Source organism: Salvia splendens, chromosome 2 (assembly GCF_004379255.2).
Source record: "Salvia splendens isolate huo1 chromosome 2, SspV2, whole genome shotgun sequence".
Lineage (NCBI taxonomy): Eukaryota > Viridiplantae > Streptophyta > Magnoliopsida > Lamiales > Lamiaceae > Salvia > Salvia splendens.
The window spans coordinates 14411620-14428265 of NC_056033.1; the positions used below are offsets into that span (position 1 = coordinate 14411620).

The 16646-nt window shown below is 35.0% G+C and overlaps 3 protein-coding genes across 4 annotated transcripts; 1 reads left to right on the forward strand and 2 right to left on the reverse strand.

The window, feature by feature from the left end:
* Window positions 1–601: 601 nt before the first annotated feature.
* On the forward strand, window positions 602–3378 carry LOC121789490 (ubiquitin C-terminal hydrolase 22-like). The gene is made up of 3 exons (XM_042187938.1): window positions 602–1672; window positions 2010–2128; window positions 2373–3378. Exons 1-3 carry the CDS (start codon window positions 897–899, stop codon window positions 3137–3139), a joined length of 1662 nt encoding a protein of 553 aa, XP_042043872.1. The 5' UTR covers window positions 602–896; the 3' UTR covers window positions 3140–3378.
* An 82-nt stretch (window positions 3379–3460) lies between these two features.
* On the reverse strand, window positions 3461–5500 carry LOC121774361 (mediator of RNA polymerase II transcription subunit 30-like). The gene is made up of 4 exons (XM_042171254.1): window positions 5483–5500; window positions 4740–4946; window positions 4202–4258; window positions 3461–3598 (listed from the first exon to the last, which is right to left on the reverse strand). The coding sequence occupies exons 1-4, from the start codon at window positions 5498–5500 to the stop codon at window positions 3500–3502; spliced, it is 381 nt and encodes a 126-aa protein (XP_042027188.1). The 3' UTR covers window positions 3461–3499.
* Window positions 4740–7643, reverse strand: LOC121789498 (enhancer of rudimentary homolog). Of its 2 annotated transcripts, XR_006048057.1 has the most exons (5): window positions 7507–7643; window positions 6790–6883; window positions 5775–5895; window positions 5483–5661; window positions 4740–4856 (listed from the first exon to the last, which is right to left on the reverse strand). XR_006048057.1 is itself a non-coding variant. In XM_042187948.1 (4 exons), exons 1-4 carry the CDS (start codon window positions 7507–7509, stop codon window positions 5571–5573), a joined length of 309 nt encoding a protein of 102 aa, XP_042043882.1. In that variant the 5' UTR covers window positions 7510–7643; the 3' UTR covers window positions 5305–5570. The 2 variants fall into 2 exon arrangements, 1 of the variants encoding a protein (XP_042043882.1); XM_042187948.1 differs by lacking the exon at window positions 4740–4856 and having other exon boundaries at window positions 5305–5661.
* Between the last annotated feature and the right edge of the window lie 9003 nt (window positions 7644–16646).

Here is a 16646-nt window from a genome sequence, read left to right on the forward strand (position 1 = left end):
TATATATTCTTTTAAGAAATTGTTAATTTTAATATATTTCTTATATTTTAATTATACTTTTACAATCACTAATGTTTTATAATATAGGATTTTATAATTATACAGAGTTTAATACTAGTTTTTAATATTGCGTATTATAATTTATTATTGTATTTAAACTTAACGTCATTAAATATTCTAATATAGTACTAGTACAAGACTTGTTTTCTATAATAATACTATTAAATGTATAATACAATAATATTTATTGATAAAACATTTGATTAAATTTTATTATTTACTACTAAATAAATATATATATATATATATATATAAACAGTATTTCGGTTCAACTAATGGTTCGACCAGTGAACCGGTTGAACCAGTAAACCAATAATGACGTCGATTCGCTTGTTGGTCCGGTTTTTAAAACATTGGAAAAAATAGAGTGCACCCTACTGTGATTTTGGTATGTGACCTATTTTGGAAAAAATAGAGTGCACCCAAATCGTCAATCGCTGGCTTATCATCTCATGATCAAAGTTTTCAACGGCTGTGATCTATCGATCAGAATGGTCTGTCCCACAGCAGAAATATTGAGTCGGTCTCTGCAAACTAGAAAGCGACCCCATTCTCTCCTCCTCCATCTCCGCTCCTTTTTGCCACTGAGGTGGATTCAGCTCTTGATAAATTATATAGTACTAGTATAAAAATTTAATCTTTAATATACCCAGCCTTTTCTTCTATTGTTTTACCAGCTAATCAGATCAACCCTAGTTTTTTAATTTTGGTGTTGATTCATTGTTCCCCTATTTATCTGAATCTTGATTTGCTATTTTTGTTTAAGTTTTTTTTTCGTCCCCTGTTCCTATCTATTAAAGATTATTTCTTGAATAAAGATTCAATTTTTATTGATTATGTCATCAAGAAACTCTCTCTTCACAATCCCTAGACCATGCGAGCATCTAGTGGATTACAAGATGAAGCACGGATTAAAGGGTTACAATTCGATCCAGGATTTGTTAAGGTTCAGCCCCTGTGGTAGAATAACGATTGATAAATCACAGCCCAGATGCAGTTCCTGCTCTGGCAGCTGCTGTGGCAGATTGTTTATGTGTTTGATCTGCTCCTCAGTTACATGCTGCATAAATCAAGAATCAAATCATGCCCTTTTGCACAGTGAATCTGTTTGTGGTCATGAGATTGGTGTTGATATGGAGAGGGCTGAGCTCTACTGCTCCGTGTGCTGTGATCAGGTCTATGATCTTGAATTTGATAGAGTTGTGATGTGCAAGAAAATGTTGGGGTTGGTTAGAAATGGGGATAATGGGGTTGTGGAGAGTGGTCAGCTGAGGCTGAGCAAGAGGAGGAGGTTGGATTTTGGGGCTGATTTGGGGTCGGAGAGTGTGAAGAGGTCGGTGTTGGTGAGTAAGCAGAGGTCGAAATCGTGCCTCCCGTTGGGGTTGAGGGGGTTGAACAATCTTGGGAATACTTGCTTCATGAACTCTGTGTTGCAGGCATTGCTTCATGCACCCCCTTTTAGGAATTACTTTCTCAGTGATAGGCATAACCATGAGAGGTGTACGAAGACCTCTGCTGATAGGCTGTGTTTGCCTTGTGATGTGGATGTCATCTTTGATGCTGTTTTCTCGGGTGATCGGACGCCTTACAGTCCTGCTAAGTTTCTTTACAGGTTAGGCAATGTTGATGGATCGTTTTTTTCGTGCTTTTTGGCAGTTCTTGGTTGGTGGTTGCATTCTGTGTTTATGGATGTTAATAGTGGGATCATATTTGGGATGAGTAAGTTTGAAAAAATGGTAGCTTTAACTTCATATATTTGGAAGGATCATATTTGGGATGAGTTCTTTTTGGGTTTTGATAGAGTTAAAACTATTGAAGTGCTATTTATATGCTTGTATTATCTGTATATGTGAGAAAAACTTCATATATTTGGAAGGGATCTAATGGTTTTTGAGACATTCTGAATGAAGAACAATGTTGTTAATTGAGGTTGTGTTCATCATTTTCAGCTGGTGGCAGCACTCAGAGAATCTTGCTAGCTATGAGCAGCAAGACGCTCACGAGTTCTTTATCTCGATGCTAGATAGGATCCACGACAAGTTGGGGAAATCTAGTCTTGAAAATAAAGGTAAATTGAGCTCCAAGATTTTGCATTTCCTATTTTTGCAGATTGCAATTTTGTTGAAAGATATTAGATTACATTATTCTTTGCTTGTTATGAAAAAAAAAGTCTCATGCTAAGCCGAATGAATAGATTCCATCAAACTTGTATAGATATTTATGCATAGAGTCTGCACTACAGAATGTTGAAAAGATTCAATCATTTGTTTTTTTCTGTTTCGCTGATTGTAAAATCCAACATGTTTGAACAGGAAATGGGGACTGCCAGTGTATTGCTCACAGGGTATTCTCAGGGATTCTGAGATCCGATGTCACGTGCACATCATGTGGGTTCACGTCTTCGACCTATGATCCGTGCATGGACATCTCCCTCGACTTGAACACAGGCGCCTCCGCTGCAGCTGACTTCAGCAGCCGACCAAGTAAGCTGAATGAGACCTTAGCAGGCTGCTTCGACCTCTTCACGAGGCCGGAGAGGTTGGGACCAGACCAGAAACTCTACTGCGAGAACTGCCACGAGAAGCAGGATGCGCTAAAGCAGATGTCTCTGAAGAAGCTCCCGCTCGTCCTGTGCCTCCACATCAAGCGATTTGAGCATTCCCCAATCAGGAAAATGTCGAGGAAGATCGATCGGCATCTGCAGTTCCCATTCTCCTTGGACATGAGGCCTTATCTGTCCTCTTCTATAGTGAAGAAGAGATTCGGGAATAGGATGTTTTCTTTAGAGGGAGAGGAAGCAGATGTTTCTTCGACTGAGTTTGAGGTTTTTGCAGTGGTGACTCACACTGGGATGTTGGAATCTGGGCATTATGCGACGTATCTAAGGCTGAGAAACCAGTGGTATAAGTGTGATGATGCCTGGATCACAGAAGTTGATGAAGAAGTGGTTAGAACTTCACAGTGCTACTTGATGTTTTATGTGCAGAAGGTGTTTTACCACAGAGGGAGTGAAGATCTCGGGTGCCAGCACATGTCACCACTGGCAGACGCATTCGTCCCTATAGCTGGCTGTTGCTAGCCGGAGATGGGTTACGCAGCAGCTGAGTGTATTTTCTTGTTGGGTTTCTTTTCAGCCTCGGCATCACTGTAAACGACCCTTGCAATGCAACTATGTACAGATACTAACTGTTTAACATTTGACAGGAAGGGTTTTGGAATTATCTATGTCACCTCACATTTGAAAATAAAGATCAATATCAAGACAAGAAGCTATGATGATTATCAATAAAATGACAAATGTGACTTAGAATTGTTGTATACTCCCATCTCTTTGCAGTCACCATCATACAGTTTCTTGAATTTTCCTACAGCAACGAAGGTGTAAAAGAGAAATCAATAATGAGATACCTTATTATTGATCTCATACCTTAAAATAGCCTCATACTCTGCAATGACTTTGCCACGTGGATATATCGCCTAAAAGGCCACGGAGCTGATCGATCAGAATATTGAGATACTTGTTCTTCTCTGCAAGTTCCTATTCCAAATCAAGATATATAATGAATTGTACTCCTCTGTACCATGTTAATAGAGCCGTTTTCTACTTTGGGAAGTTTCAAGTTAATTGAGTCATTTCTATTTTGGACAAAAAGTAATTCTCCCTTTTACTTTATTCTCTTCATCTCTCTTACTTGATTCTCTCTTACTTTTTCCACCATCCATTTAACACTCTATTCTTAAACTTTGTGCCGAAAAAAATGTATCTATTAATAAGGAACGGAGGGAGTATGTTTCAAGTAATAAACACATTGCAAACATTAAAAAAAACATATGATTTGCAAGTGAATAAAAGGAAAACAATCTATTAGCTGGTCTCTTGATCAGGTCTTCTACAACTTCATAAGCCATAGAACAAGTATTGCCAAGTAGAATACTAGGAATGCCATATCAATGAGCATTGAGCAGCAACAGATTGATCAACATTTCATTTAGGTATAAAAGCATAACCAAAATACAAAAGATTTATGCATTCAGTTCCTCTTAATTGTAAATCTTCACATAATAAAGTATTCACTAGAAAACTCAACCAACGACTCTACTACGCGTATGTTATCACACTGAAAGTAATACAGAGTAGTACCGTTCTTAAGATAAGCTCGGATGCTGATCCTGAAGTGCTTGTCAAAACTGATTCGGATTATTTAACCTGTTTTAGTTGAACAGAAAAAAAGGCACTCAAAATCAAATTCACCTCACAGTGTAACTTAACATCAAGAATATAAAGACCAGACACTAAAAATCACCTCAAACTGTATCACTATCACACAATTAAAATATGCAGCTCAACAGGAGTTCCATTAATAAATGATAAATCCATCAAAGTAAATTTTACTAGTAGATTAGAGCAACAATAAATTTATAAGCTTGATGCAATTAATAACTCACAGAAATCATTGCCACAACCTACAGGCTACATCCAATCAAAATGCAGTATTCAGAGTGCAACAACTTGAATCATCAAACATCCATAGATAATTAGATTAATCGGCATCAGCCTTGCAATACGTGGAACATCCAAAACCAGTAATGCAGAATTACAAGTTTTAGGTCAATTGCAATTTAACATTATTTATCCTCAATAATTGACAAAAATAGAAAATACCAGATAGAAATTACACCTTGTGCGCATTGGAAATAGCGAGGAGGACTGAACGTAGAGACGCGACGGAGGCCTTTTTATAGTGCAGCCGAGCTTGGTCGATGGCGCCTCCGCCGATCTCGAAGCTATCGCGATGCTGAGAGGCGGAGGAAGACGCAGGAGAGACGTCGTTAGTGATGATAGCGGAGGAGGAGGTGCTTTTGGCCTTTAATTTTCTTTTACCTAACTATTCTTTTTTTTCCTTCTACGCATTATTCTCATAAATAAAAAATTGTGCAATTCAAATTAAGAAAGTAGAATATTTTGAACAAGAATAAATAACTAATGCACTCAAGTTTTAAATTGATTATCAATATTTGTCTGTCCAAAAAATTTTAGTCTTATATTAAATGTGATATTTTCTGGTACTAAATAAGAGTATTTTAATAAGATTAACTTAATTATTTGAAATTAAAAATTAAAAGAAGAATGTCGTTTTTTTAAAAAATTTAAGGAGCCATTTGCCCATTTGTTCCTGAACTAATTTGCTGATTTTTTTCACTTTTCCCCATATTATCAGTGTATAATACGGTGGAGAAAGGGACTTATAAAATAAAAATAAAAAAAGAAAAACATCAGTATACAGCAATCAATATTTGGACAGCCTACAAGAGCGAATTTTGATAGCATGTTACAAGATGAAGACTAGATAGAGAAACAGGCTATTAGCAATTAGCATCACTGTATTTCCACAAAATAAGGAAACATGAGATGAAGACTCACACAAGTTTCAAATTTCATGATTCTAGAATGGTGGATGGTCCAGCTGAACCGAAACATGTCACACTTAAGAGTCCAGCATCTGTGATGATCACTGAGCCAATTTCTTCAAGTTCTGCAACGTTTTCTGCTTGATCCATTGTCTATCGTATGGAAGATATGCCTGAATTGAGTGATCGTAGCTGCAAAAGCATGATGATCAATTGACAGGTTAATGAAGTTGGGAATCTAACTCATACACGAGTGTTATGACTGCATAAGTTCATAAGAGAGTGAGCGAGACAGAGAGGTTTACACTAATGCACTCAAATCAGCAAGTCCATCGAAGAAATTGTACAAATCTGAGATATCATATGTGATATTTCTTATGGCTGGATTTAGATCCTTCAGTTTTCGTTCATACAGTCCACATATTCCTGCAGAAATTGTTAACTCATATAGACCTTTAGCATGGGATCTTGAAATGCACACGGACACCTATATCTGAACAATTAAACAATACTAGATCATACTGTAAAGACATTTAGTTCTCATTTTCTTTGCTTGATACAAATACCTCTCATCTTAAGAAAAAAGAAAAACACAAGCACAACTGCCATAAAACAAAACCAGAAAAGTTTGCATAGGCATCTTTTGTTCCCTCTGATTTTCTTTGAGCTAAATTAATCAGAAAACAGCAAATAAAACATTGCAATTTTGTACAATCTCAATCCTACAAAAGCACAAAGAATGAGCAGAGGTCATAATCATCAATGCATCTCATTTTTATCTATCCAACATTAATGCTTTGTAGAGTATTCTCCAAAAATATAACTTATAAAGCACAGCTAGCCTCTACCTTGGACACTATGAAATCTGTTGCACAACTTAAATCACGAAATGATACAATTCTAGCATTGTTTAGTACTACTCTGATGTAGGAAATGGGTGGCTGGATGGTTGCAAAATGAATAAACAAGTACGATTAAAGAACAAGATTTGTACCTAATGGTAAAAACCACACTCACTTATCACCAAAAAGATGTGGCCATTTTCTGTTTTGGATGGCATAAATTTAATGGTTTCCACTACTTCATCATTTACTGCAAGGAAGCTGAACAAACCTAGCATCTACTCGGGATACTTTTTACACACACGTTGATTTGCATACAGTCGAATCCAAAGAAAATGGCAGGCTTTGAACATTACTAACTCAATCATTATTTATGGAATGGGTCAACGAATTCAAATTCTGCAATCTGAACTCACCTACAAATGCCAATATCTGAACAGTAAAAAACATTCATAAGGTGTACATTTTTAAAGCATACCATCCATTGCTTGGCTGATCGACTCATAGTCCATGAACGTGCGGGATCCTCTGTGTTGGGATGTTTGCATCAGAATAATAGTATGCCTATTAGACTGCAAAGTGTATGACGCCAGAAATAAGTAAATAACAAGTGGCAATTTTATTCCTTCAAAAATGACACAAAATATAATTGCTCAGTGAGAATTCAGATATCCGCAAGCATAACACTAGAAATTAAGCTAAAGAAGCTACATATGATTGTATGAGAACAACACAATCAAATGCCTTCTAAACCAAAATATGTCTAAATAGGAAATTTCAAATAGTAGCAACTAAAATTACCTTTTTCGTAGTCTATAAAAGGAAAAAGAAAACTTTCAGAAACCACTCGAACAGCAGCAATACAACACAATAGTATTTAGAGATAGCAAAAAAGCAGGCGGGTGAGTAAAAACAAAAATAAAAACTCAGGGGAAAAAAAGGAAACAAACGAGAAAAAAAACTGGAATTCACAGGTAACCGACAAATACACACCATGTGCTGTTTAAAATCACAGAAACACTACCAATGCCAATCCAAAATAAAGATAAACGAGTAAATTGATTTTAGAGTATTCTGTAGCGCCATAATCACGAAACCCTAACGATTAACGAACAAGAGAAAGAGTACATACATGAACGCATAATCATAAAATCGTGGGGCTGGTGTAAATGGAGTTAAAGAGGAAGAACATTACCATTTTGGAGGAGCGAAATGATACGGAATGAGAGAATTTCCGACGTCCGATATTAGTGTATGAGTGAAGAAGTCTACTCTAAAATTCACTGACTTTGATGATTCATTCATCCAAACTGTTTTTAATTTGGGTCGTTTACGAAAATTAGTCTATTTTCCGTCAATTTCTGATGTGATTGTATTTCTATAACAATTTCAATTTCTTTTTTTCCTTTTTATTTTCTACATTTTATATAAATAAATTACATATGTCATTTTTATTATCCTATAAAAATTAAAATACATAGTACTTGCTAACTTTTTCTTTTTAACGAAATACTTCAATCAATATTTCTTTTTACCTATTCCTGCTATGCATTCAAATATGTCTTATTGCAAAATATACTCCTTTCATCTCAATTAATTAAGTCGTATTCTTTTTCAAAATGTCTCTGAGTTATTTCTTTTTTTAATTAAAAATTAAAATATCTAATCATTTTTATATTATTTTCCTCTCATATTTTATTCTATTTTCAATTAATTTGTTCCACACAATTTCTTAATGTATGTATTAATTTTTTTTTACCTTAATTTAGTTGGAATACAGAAAGTATAATATTTTATGAAACAGAAGAAGATATACGCGGAATTTTAATTTAGGTCTCATTGTCTACACTATTTCAACTTTTTGTTCTTATACTGTGCTAATTATATGTTAACATACGTGATATTCCCAATATTTTTTTTGGAATAGGGAGGGTATATTTTATTATTTTTATATTAAAGCATTTATCACTCGTTAGCTAAACAAGACTCTTAATATTGGACACATAAAATATTAACTTTTGCTTTTATTTTTTATGTTTATTTCTTTTTTATATTATACTATTAATTTTGCATTGAAAAAATATTAACTTTTGATTTTATTTTTTATGTTTATTTCTTTTTTATATTATACTATTAATTTTGCATTGAAACTTGTGTTATATATATTACGTTATCAAGACAATTAATATTGGAAGAGTGGAAAAGTATTAGCTTTGTTTTATTTTTTCTACTTTTGACATGGGAGACTATATATTAATATTGGACGAATGGAAAAGGATTAACTTTGCTTTTATTTTTTCTATTTTTGACATGGGAAAGAAAATATGGGTGAACTTGAAGAAAATTTCATCTCAAGTATATTGCTTAAAATGGTTGATTAAATCTAATTAATTCACTAAAGTTGTAATCGTGCAACACAAGAAATTAAATTTGTATTCCACCCAAGTCTTGGCTTATGTTCGATCTGCTACTCCGTTGAATATTGATGGATTTTGTTTTAGTAAGAGGTTCCTTGATCATGTACTCTGGTGGTGGAGATGGTGGAGGAGGTGGCAGAGGCCATGGAGTAGCTTAACGCCATTCCTCATGACCACCTTGTGTTAGCCATTCTTTTCTGATCTCTATACCGAAATCACATTCTAGTTTTGAATTAATTCAACCATAACATTTATACTATAAAGTGGATATAGAATCACCAACCTCCATCCATGCTTATTAATTTGATGTAGGGTTGGATCCACTATTTGATGTTTCCCCTTAAGCTGCTATTGATGTTTATCCTCTCCTTGACCTCAAGCCTTCTATTTGATTCTTTTAATGGATAAAGAACCAATAACTTTTAATATGTATATATATCGTGAGGATATATTTATATCTATATATATATATATCACTGCCGAGAACATGCAAATATATTTTTGTGAATTATCTATTCATTTGCATGCATGAGGCCTTTTATAGACTAAGAAGTCTCCTCATGAAAGAAGGTGACGATTCATTTTAACTTTATAATGAATCAACCGACCCCTAATCAAAAGGACATGTTGATTGAAATTGCAGTTGTCTAATATCCAAAATAACTGTCATTCACCATTTTAATCAACACATATATACTACCTTAATGCTCACGGCAGATTCAACATATATTATATATATATATACATATATATATATATATATAAACATTACTTTGAAATATACTATATACTAATAAACATGAACTCTTTTCGTATTTATGTATTATTATATTTAATACAATAAATCCTTTCATATATATATATATATATACACATTCTTAATAGAGGTAAGAGAGGAGGGTTATCAATACACCCGATTCTAATTCTTTAATCGAAACCGATCCATCACGGTATCGTCTTTTATATTAGGATCCAACTTTAAGTATGAACTTGAACTTTAATATTAAACCAATCTTTACATAGGTCACATATAAGAATAAATATTCATACATTCTCCCACTTGACCTTTGTAGCTCTCAATGGTTTAATAACCTTTATGCGCACTTTACAACTAAGTTCATATATCCTTTAAATACCTATAAAGTTAGATTCAATTGGATCATGGCGGTCACACACTCATTTAGTCGACATGATTCCTTCCATGTATCACAAATCAATTCTAACTTTATATGAATAAACCTTTCATTGAGATGTACTTTAATTCTCAATACAACATATGCTATCTAAACAACCATACTGTATACAACTTTAATGATAACATATAAACAAGCAGAAACACAACTTTTATTGAATTCACAAGAGTGTTTACACAATACATGAGTCCACAACTAAAATAGCAAGGCTTTGTCTATAATACCCATACGTTCTACATGGCCAATAAACATACTGGGTGGTAGTCCTTTAGTTAACGGATCCGCTACCATCATATCCGTTCTTATGTGCTCAAAATACACCCTTTGTTTCTGCACTTCTTCTTTAACCGATAAGTATTTCAACTCCATGTGCTTAGCACCCTTCGAGTACTTATCGTTCTTTGAGAAGAAGACAGCTGCGGAATTATCACAATAAATTTTCAGCGGCTTGGCTATGGTGTCGACAATTCCAAGTCCCGAAACAAAGTTCCGCAGCCACAATCCGTGAACTGTGGCTTCAAAGCATGCCACAAACTCTGCCTCCATAGTAGAAGTAGCAATGACAGACTGCTTTCCACTTTTCCATGATATTGCTCCATCGGCTAAAAGGAACAAGTATCCAAATGTCGATTTTCTTGTATCAACGCATCCGGCATAATCTGAATCTGAATATCCAACCACCTCTAGATGATCGGATCTTCTATAGGTAAGCATGTGTTCTTTGGTGCCTTGCAAGTACCTGAGAACCTTCTTTGCAGCCTTCCAGTGGTCCATACCGGGATTACTTTGATAACGACCCAACATACCAACCGCGAAGGTGATATCTGGTCGTGTACATGTTTGAACATAGTTCAAACTCCCAACCACTGATGCATAGGGAATCTTTTCCATTTCCTTACGCTCCAATTCATTTTTCGGACATTGCATTAAGCTAAACTTGTCTCCCTTCTGAATTGGAGCAATTCCTGCGGAGCATTTATCCATTCTATATCTCTCTAAAACTTTATTGATATAGCCTTTCTGAGACAGACTTAACAATCCTTGTGATCTATCCCGGAATATCTCTATTCCGATCACATAAGATGCCTCACCCATATCCTTCATTTCGAAGTTTAAAGAGAGATACTTCTTTACATCATGTAGTAAACTCATGTCATTTGCGGCTAGCAAAATATCATCAACATATAGGACCAATATGATAAACTTACTCCCACTGATTTTAATGTAGATACATCTATCAACGATGATCTCTACAAAGCCATATGAAACAATGATATCATTAAACTTTATATACCATTGTCTGGAAGCTTGTTTGAGTCCATATATTGATTTTCTCAACTTACATACTAAGCCTTCTTGTCCTTCTATCATGAATCCTTCGGGTTGTTTCATGTATACTTCCTCTTCAAGTACTCCATTTAGGAAGGCCGTCTTTACATCCATTTGGTGAAGCTCCAAGTCATAATGAGCCACCAAAGCCAATACAACTCTTAAAGAATCCTTCTTTGAAACTGGAGAGAAGGTTTCTTTGTAGTCAATGCCATCCTTTTGAGTGAATCCTTTGGCAACAAGGCGAGCCTTGTACCTTTCAATGTTACCTTTCGAATCACGTTTTGTTTTAAAGATCCATTTACAACCAATGGCTTTAAAACCCGTAGGCAATTCTACTAAGTCCCAAACATTGTTATCTCTCATGGATTTCATCTCATCCTTTGTTGCATTTAACCAATTTTCAGAATTGTCACTTTCCATGGCTTGTTGGAATGAGATAGGATCTTTATCAATGCTCAAGTCACATTCACTTTCAACGGAATATACCACATAGTCATCCGATATGGCCGATCGTCGTTCCCTTACTGATCGCCTTAAAGGCTCTATTGGTTCATCATTCCGTTCTTGAACTATGACTGGTTCATCTTCAATTTCAACAGGTGGGTTATGCACTTCATGTTGTTCAACAGGAACAACAATCTTAGGTGCAACAAAAGGTGGATGAACAATCTTTTCTTGAACTTCATTGAAGTCCACTTTACGAGGTTCATCACTCCCACTAATTTCAATGAACCTAGCATTACCCGTCTCAACTATCCTCGTACTATGGTTAGGACAATAGAATGTATATCCTTTCGACTTATCTGGATAGCCAATGAAATATCCACTGACCGTCTTTAAATCCAGCTTCTTTTCATGCGGATTATACAACTTTACTTCTGCGGGGCAACCCCAAATACGTAAATGCCTTAAACTCGGTTTCCTTCCCGTCCACAGTTCGAAAGGTGTCTTTGGAACTGCCTTACTAGGAACCCGATTAAGCATATACGTTGCAGTCTTTAATGCATAAATCCACAACGAAAGAGGTAAATTACACCCACTTAACATGCATCTAACCATATCCAAAAGAGTACGATTCCGCCTTTCCGCTACACCATTTTGTTGCGGAGTACCGGGCATTGTATATTGTGCACAAATGCCCTTACTTTCGAGGTACTTTGCAAATGGACCCGGACATTGTCCAGATTCATTGAACTTTCCGTAGAATTCACCACCTCTATCTGATCTCACCACTTTAACTTTTCTATCTAGTTGTCTTTCTACTTCATCTATGAATATCTTTAAGACATTCACGGATTCAGCCTTTTCACGCAATAGATATATGTAACCATACCGTGAGAAATCATCAATAAAAGTGATAAAATAATTTCTACCATCCCACGAAGGTGCATCAAACGGACCACAAATATCAGTATGAATTAATTCAAGAAGTTGAGAACTTCTTGTGGCTTGTTTCTTTACTATGTGTTTAGTTTGCTTCCCCTTTATGCAATCTATACACATATCTAGATCACTAAAATCCAATTGAGGAAGAATATCATTCTTTACCAACCTCATCATCCTTTCCTTGGATATGTGACCTAGTCTTTGATGCCACAAGAAAGCCGAATTTTCACTTGACACACTACGTTTTATGCCTCTACTTTCAACATTAAACAATGATTCAGAAAACTTTGCATCAAGATTGAAACTGTAGAGTGAATCAAACAAAGTACCACTTCCATAGAAGTAATCATTTCTGTACAATGTAAATACACTATTTACAAACTTGATTTTAAATCCTAATCTATCCAACCTACTAACAGATACAAGATTTCTAGCACAATCTGGTACATAGAGACATTCCTTAAGATCTATATGACATCCCGTGTCCAAGATCAGTCTATAGGTCCCGACGCCTTTAATTTGTGCCTTCATCCTGTTCCCCATGAACAAGTATTGTTCACTTCCTTTTATAGGTTGGATCGTACTGAATCCCTGTTCAATGTGAGACACATGAGTAGTAGCACCAGAATCTAACCACCAAGTATTATTAGGCACTTCAATAAGATTTGACTCAAAGCAAACGAAACTATTATGTTTACCTTTCTTATCGAACCATGCCTTCCTTTTTGGACAATCCTTCTTGAAGTGTCCCGGTTCTCTACAGAAGAAACACTTCCTTTCCTTTTGGATCTTCTTTTCGGGGCCTTTAGGAAAAGAAGACTCTTTACGTTTATCCTTTTTACTTGCCTTTACCTTACTGGTGCTTGCTCCTCCATGACCCATTAGATTCACAACTTGGTCACCCATCTTCTTTAGTCTCCCTTCCTCTTGAACTAACATGGCCTTTAGTTCTTTAAGGTCCCATTTATCTTTTATGGTGTTATAATTCACCTGGAACTGGCCAAATTCAATAGGAAGAGAGTTTATGATGAATTGAACCAAGAACTGTTCATGAACCTCCATTCCTAAGGTCGTGAGCCTTGCTGCCAAGTTTGACATGTGTGTTACATGATCGTGAATCGGCTTAGACCAGTCAAACTTTCTTGTAGTGAGCTCACTCATTAGGCTCCCCACAATTGACTTGTCGGCCAATTCCGATTGTGAACACTCCTTTATCTTTTCAATAAATTCCCTTGCACTCTCTGTCTTAGGCATAGATGGCTTGAAACTTTCTGCCATCGTCATCCTCATAAGATTGAGACTTAGCCTGTTAGAGCGCTCCCAAGTCTCATATCGAGACTTATCCGTTTCGGAGCTTTCTTCCGTAATGGCTGCAGGCTCATCTTCCGTAAGTATGGCATGGTCAAGTGACATAACACCCAGTGAAAACCGGATCTGTTCTGACCATTCACCATAGTTCTGCCCATTGAACTTTACGACGGAGTTTGCAGATGCATATATATTAGATGAAGCTGCAACATTTATACATGCTTACAATTAGTGCTTTGAACTTTAAACACCGATTCAGATAACTGTAATACTTTAAATAACATGCATTCAAGTAACCTTTGGGCAATACTTAAAATACACATACTTTCAACGATGCTAAAAAAAATTTCTTTAATAATTAATCAAATCATACATATACCAAATAAGCATGTTGCCTTTGGGTATACATACTACATAAGACACAAGTAGACATGATTAATCCCTTTCGTAATATTAAATGTATACAATGATCCACCTTTGGGTGATCTCCAAGTATATAAATAATAATATAATTGATCAATCAAACTTTAATGTCATTTATAGCATCTCTTTAATCATGATCAATTAACTAACATTCATCATGCTCAATAATTAAATGCAATATAACAAGACCACTTTGGTGATTAACAAGTCATATATCATTTAAATATTGAAATCTTTAATGGGCAGAAAACATTATATTTGTTTTATCATTTCATAAAACAATACCCAACACATAAGCGGAAGCAAATTTAACCAAAATCGAAAATTAATACCATTTAAATTTCGATTTTGAAAAACACATAAATGGTGAATTAACCAAATCTAGATTGGCTTTGATACCAACTGTTAGCCATTCTTTTCTGATCTCTATACCGAAATCACATTCTAGTTTTGAATTAATTCAACCATAACATTTATACTATAAAGTGGATATAGAATCACCAACCTCCATCCATGCTTATTAATTTGATGTAGGGTTGGATCCACTATTTGATGTTTCCCCTTAAGCTGCTATTGATGTTTATCCTCTCCTTGACCTCAAGCCTTCTATTTGATTCTTTTAATGGATAAAGAACCAATAACTTTTAATATGTATATATATCGTGAGGATATATTTATATCTATATATATATATATCACTGCCGAGAACATGCAAATATATTTTTGTGAATTATCTATTCATTTGCATGCATGAGGCCTTTTATAGACTAAGAAGTCTCCTCATGAAAGAAGGTGACGATTCATTTTAACTTTATAATGAATCAACCGACCCCTAATCAAAAGGACATGTTGATTGAAATTGCAGTTGTCTAATATCCAAAATAACTGTCATTCACCATTTTAATCAACACATATATACTACCTTAATGCTCACGGCAGATTCAACATATATTATATATATATATACATATATATATATATAAACATTACTTTGAAATATACTATATACTAATAAACATGAACTCTTTTCGTATTTATGTATTATTATATTTAATACAATAAATCCTTTCATATATATATATATATATATACACATTCTTAATAGAGGTAAGAGAGGAGGGTTATCAATACACCCGATTCTAATTCTTTAATCGAAACCGATCCATCACGGTATCGTCTTTTATATTAGGATCCAACTTTAAGTATGAACTTGAACTTTAATATTAAACCAATCTTTACATAGGTCACATATAAGAATAAATATTCATACACCTTGATCGTATCTCGGTACTTTCTCACGTCCTTTCGGTTGCATGGCTCTGTTCGGCAGCATTATGATGCGTTTCAAGTATGTCATACTAAGGCATTCGCATTTCTCAACCATCATTATGTTAGAGTTTGTATACTATAAATCACCTTTCGAGTGATTGAATACTGTAAAATTCTATATGATATTTTCCAAATGAATAAAACAAATTATTTTTGTCATAATGTTGTTATGTTTTACATTTAATGGATGGTTATTGCATGTTTAAATGTATAAGCAATACAACAAAGTCTAAGTCTTTGTTTTAGTAGACCGGTTGTGGGCGTCGTCTATTTAAGGTAACACGGTCAGTTCTAAACAAAGAAAAAGAAGAATTTCACAACCTAGATAGGCCTAGACTACATATCGTGAAAGGTTGCAATGTCAGTCCGCATATTTCTAAGCCTTACTGAAATAAGATGACATTGGTTTGGTATAGCACTGAATTGGATCTAACGGCAAGACGAGTCTTTATGCTATCTAATGAAAGACGAGGTCTTGATAATTAATCTCTTAATCAATGTGCGTTAGCATTGAGCATACGGTATTGATTATGCACTACTTTGACTTACCAAAAGGTGCGAGTTTTTCGCAACCCAAGAATCCTGGTATATTGGGTAGTGGTGATTAATATCTAGCGGTGCTAGGATTGCTATTATATTGAATCGTGCGCGAGGTGAGTCTCCTTTGATAACGTCCACAAGAGGAGCTCGAAACAAAGTTTTATTATTCGAACCTAGCTAGTTGGAGTTTGATTACTCTATGAATAATAAATAAGCGTTTCTTGCTAAGTCCACTCTTGGAGTTAATAATATGTTAATTAATTAAGTCCATAGCAGACATTGATTAATTAATGAACGTTTCTATCTTAAGCGCGAGAAATTAATGACAAACAAATGGAAACCCGGAATACTTGTGATTTCAGATTTGGATGGGCAGTGCAATATTATTTCTGTAGTGGCTGCTCGTA

Bases quoted from the DNA above. Each gene is read 5' to 3' on its own strand.
- LOC121789490 (XM_042187938.1), top strand. From the start codon at position 897: ATGTCATCAAGAAACTCTCTCTTCACAATCCCTAGACCATGCGAGCAT. The intron at 1,673-2,009 runs GTTAGGCAATGT...CATCATTTTCAG, and splicing joins CCTGCTAAGTTTCTTTACAG to CTGGTGGCAGCACTCAGAGA. The intron at 2,129-2,372 runs GTAAATTGAGCT...ATGTTTGAACAG, and splicing joins ATCTAGTCTTGAAAATAAAG to GAAATGGGGACTGCCAGTGT.
- LOC121774361 (XM_042171254.1), bottom strand. The intron at 4,259-4,739 runs GTGTAATTTCTA...CAGGTTAAATAA, and splicing joins CTATTTCCAATGCGCACAAG to TCCGAATCAGTTTTGACAAG. The intron at 3,599-4,201 runs GTACTACTCTGT...GATTTGGAATAG, and splicing joins CCGAGCTTATCTTAAGAACG to GAACTTGCAGAGAAGAACAA.
- LOC121789498 (XM_042187948.1), bottom strand. The intron at 5,896-6,789 runs GTATGCTTTAAA...CAATTTCTGCAG, and splicing joins GATCAGCCAAGCAATGGATG to GAATATGTGGACTGTATGAA. The intron at 5,662-5,774 runs GTAAACCTCTCT...ATGCTTTTGCAG, and splicing joins GCTGATTTGAGTGCATTAGT to CTACGATCACTCAATTCAGG.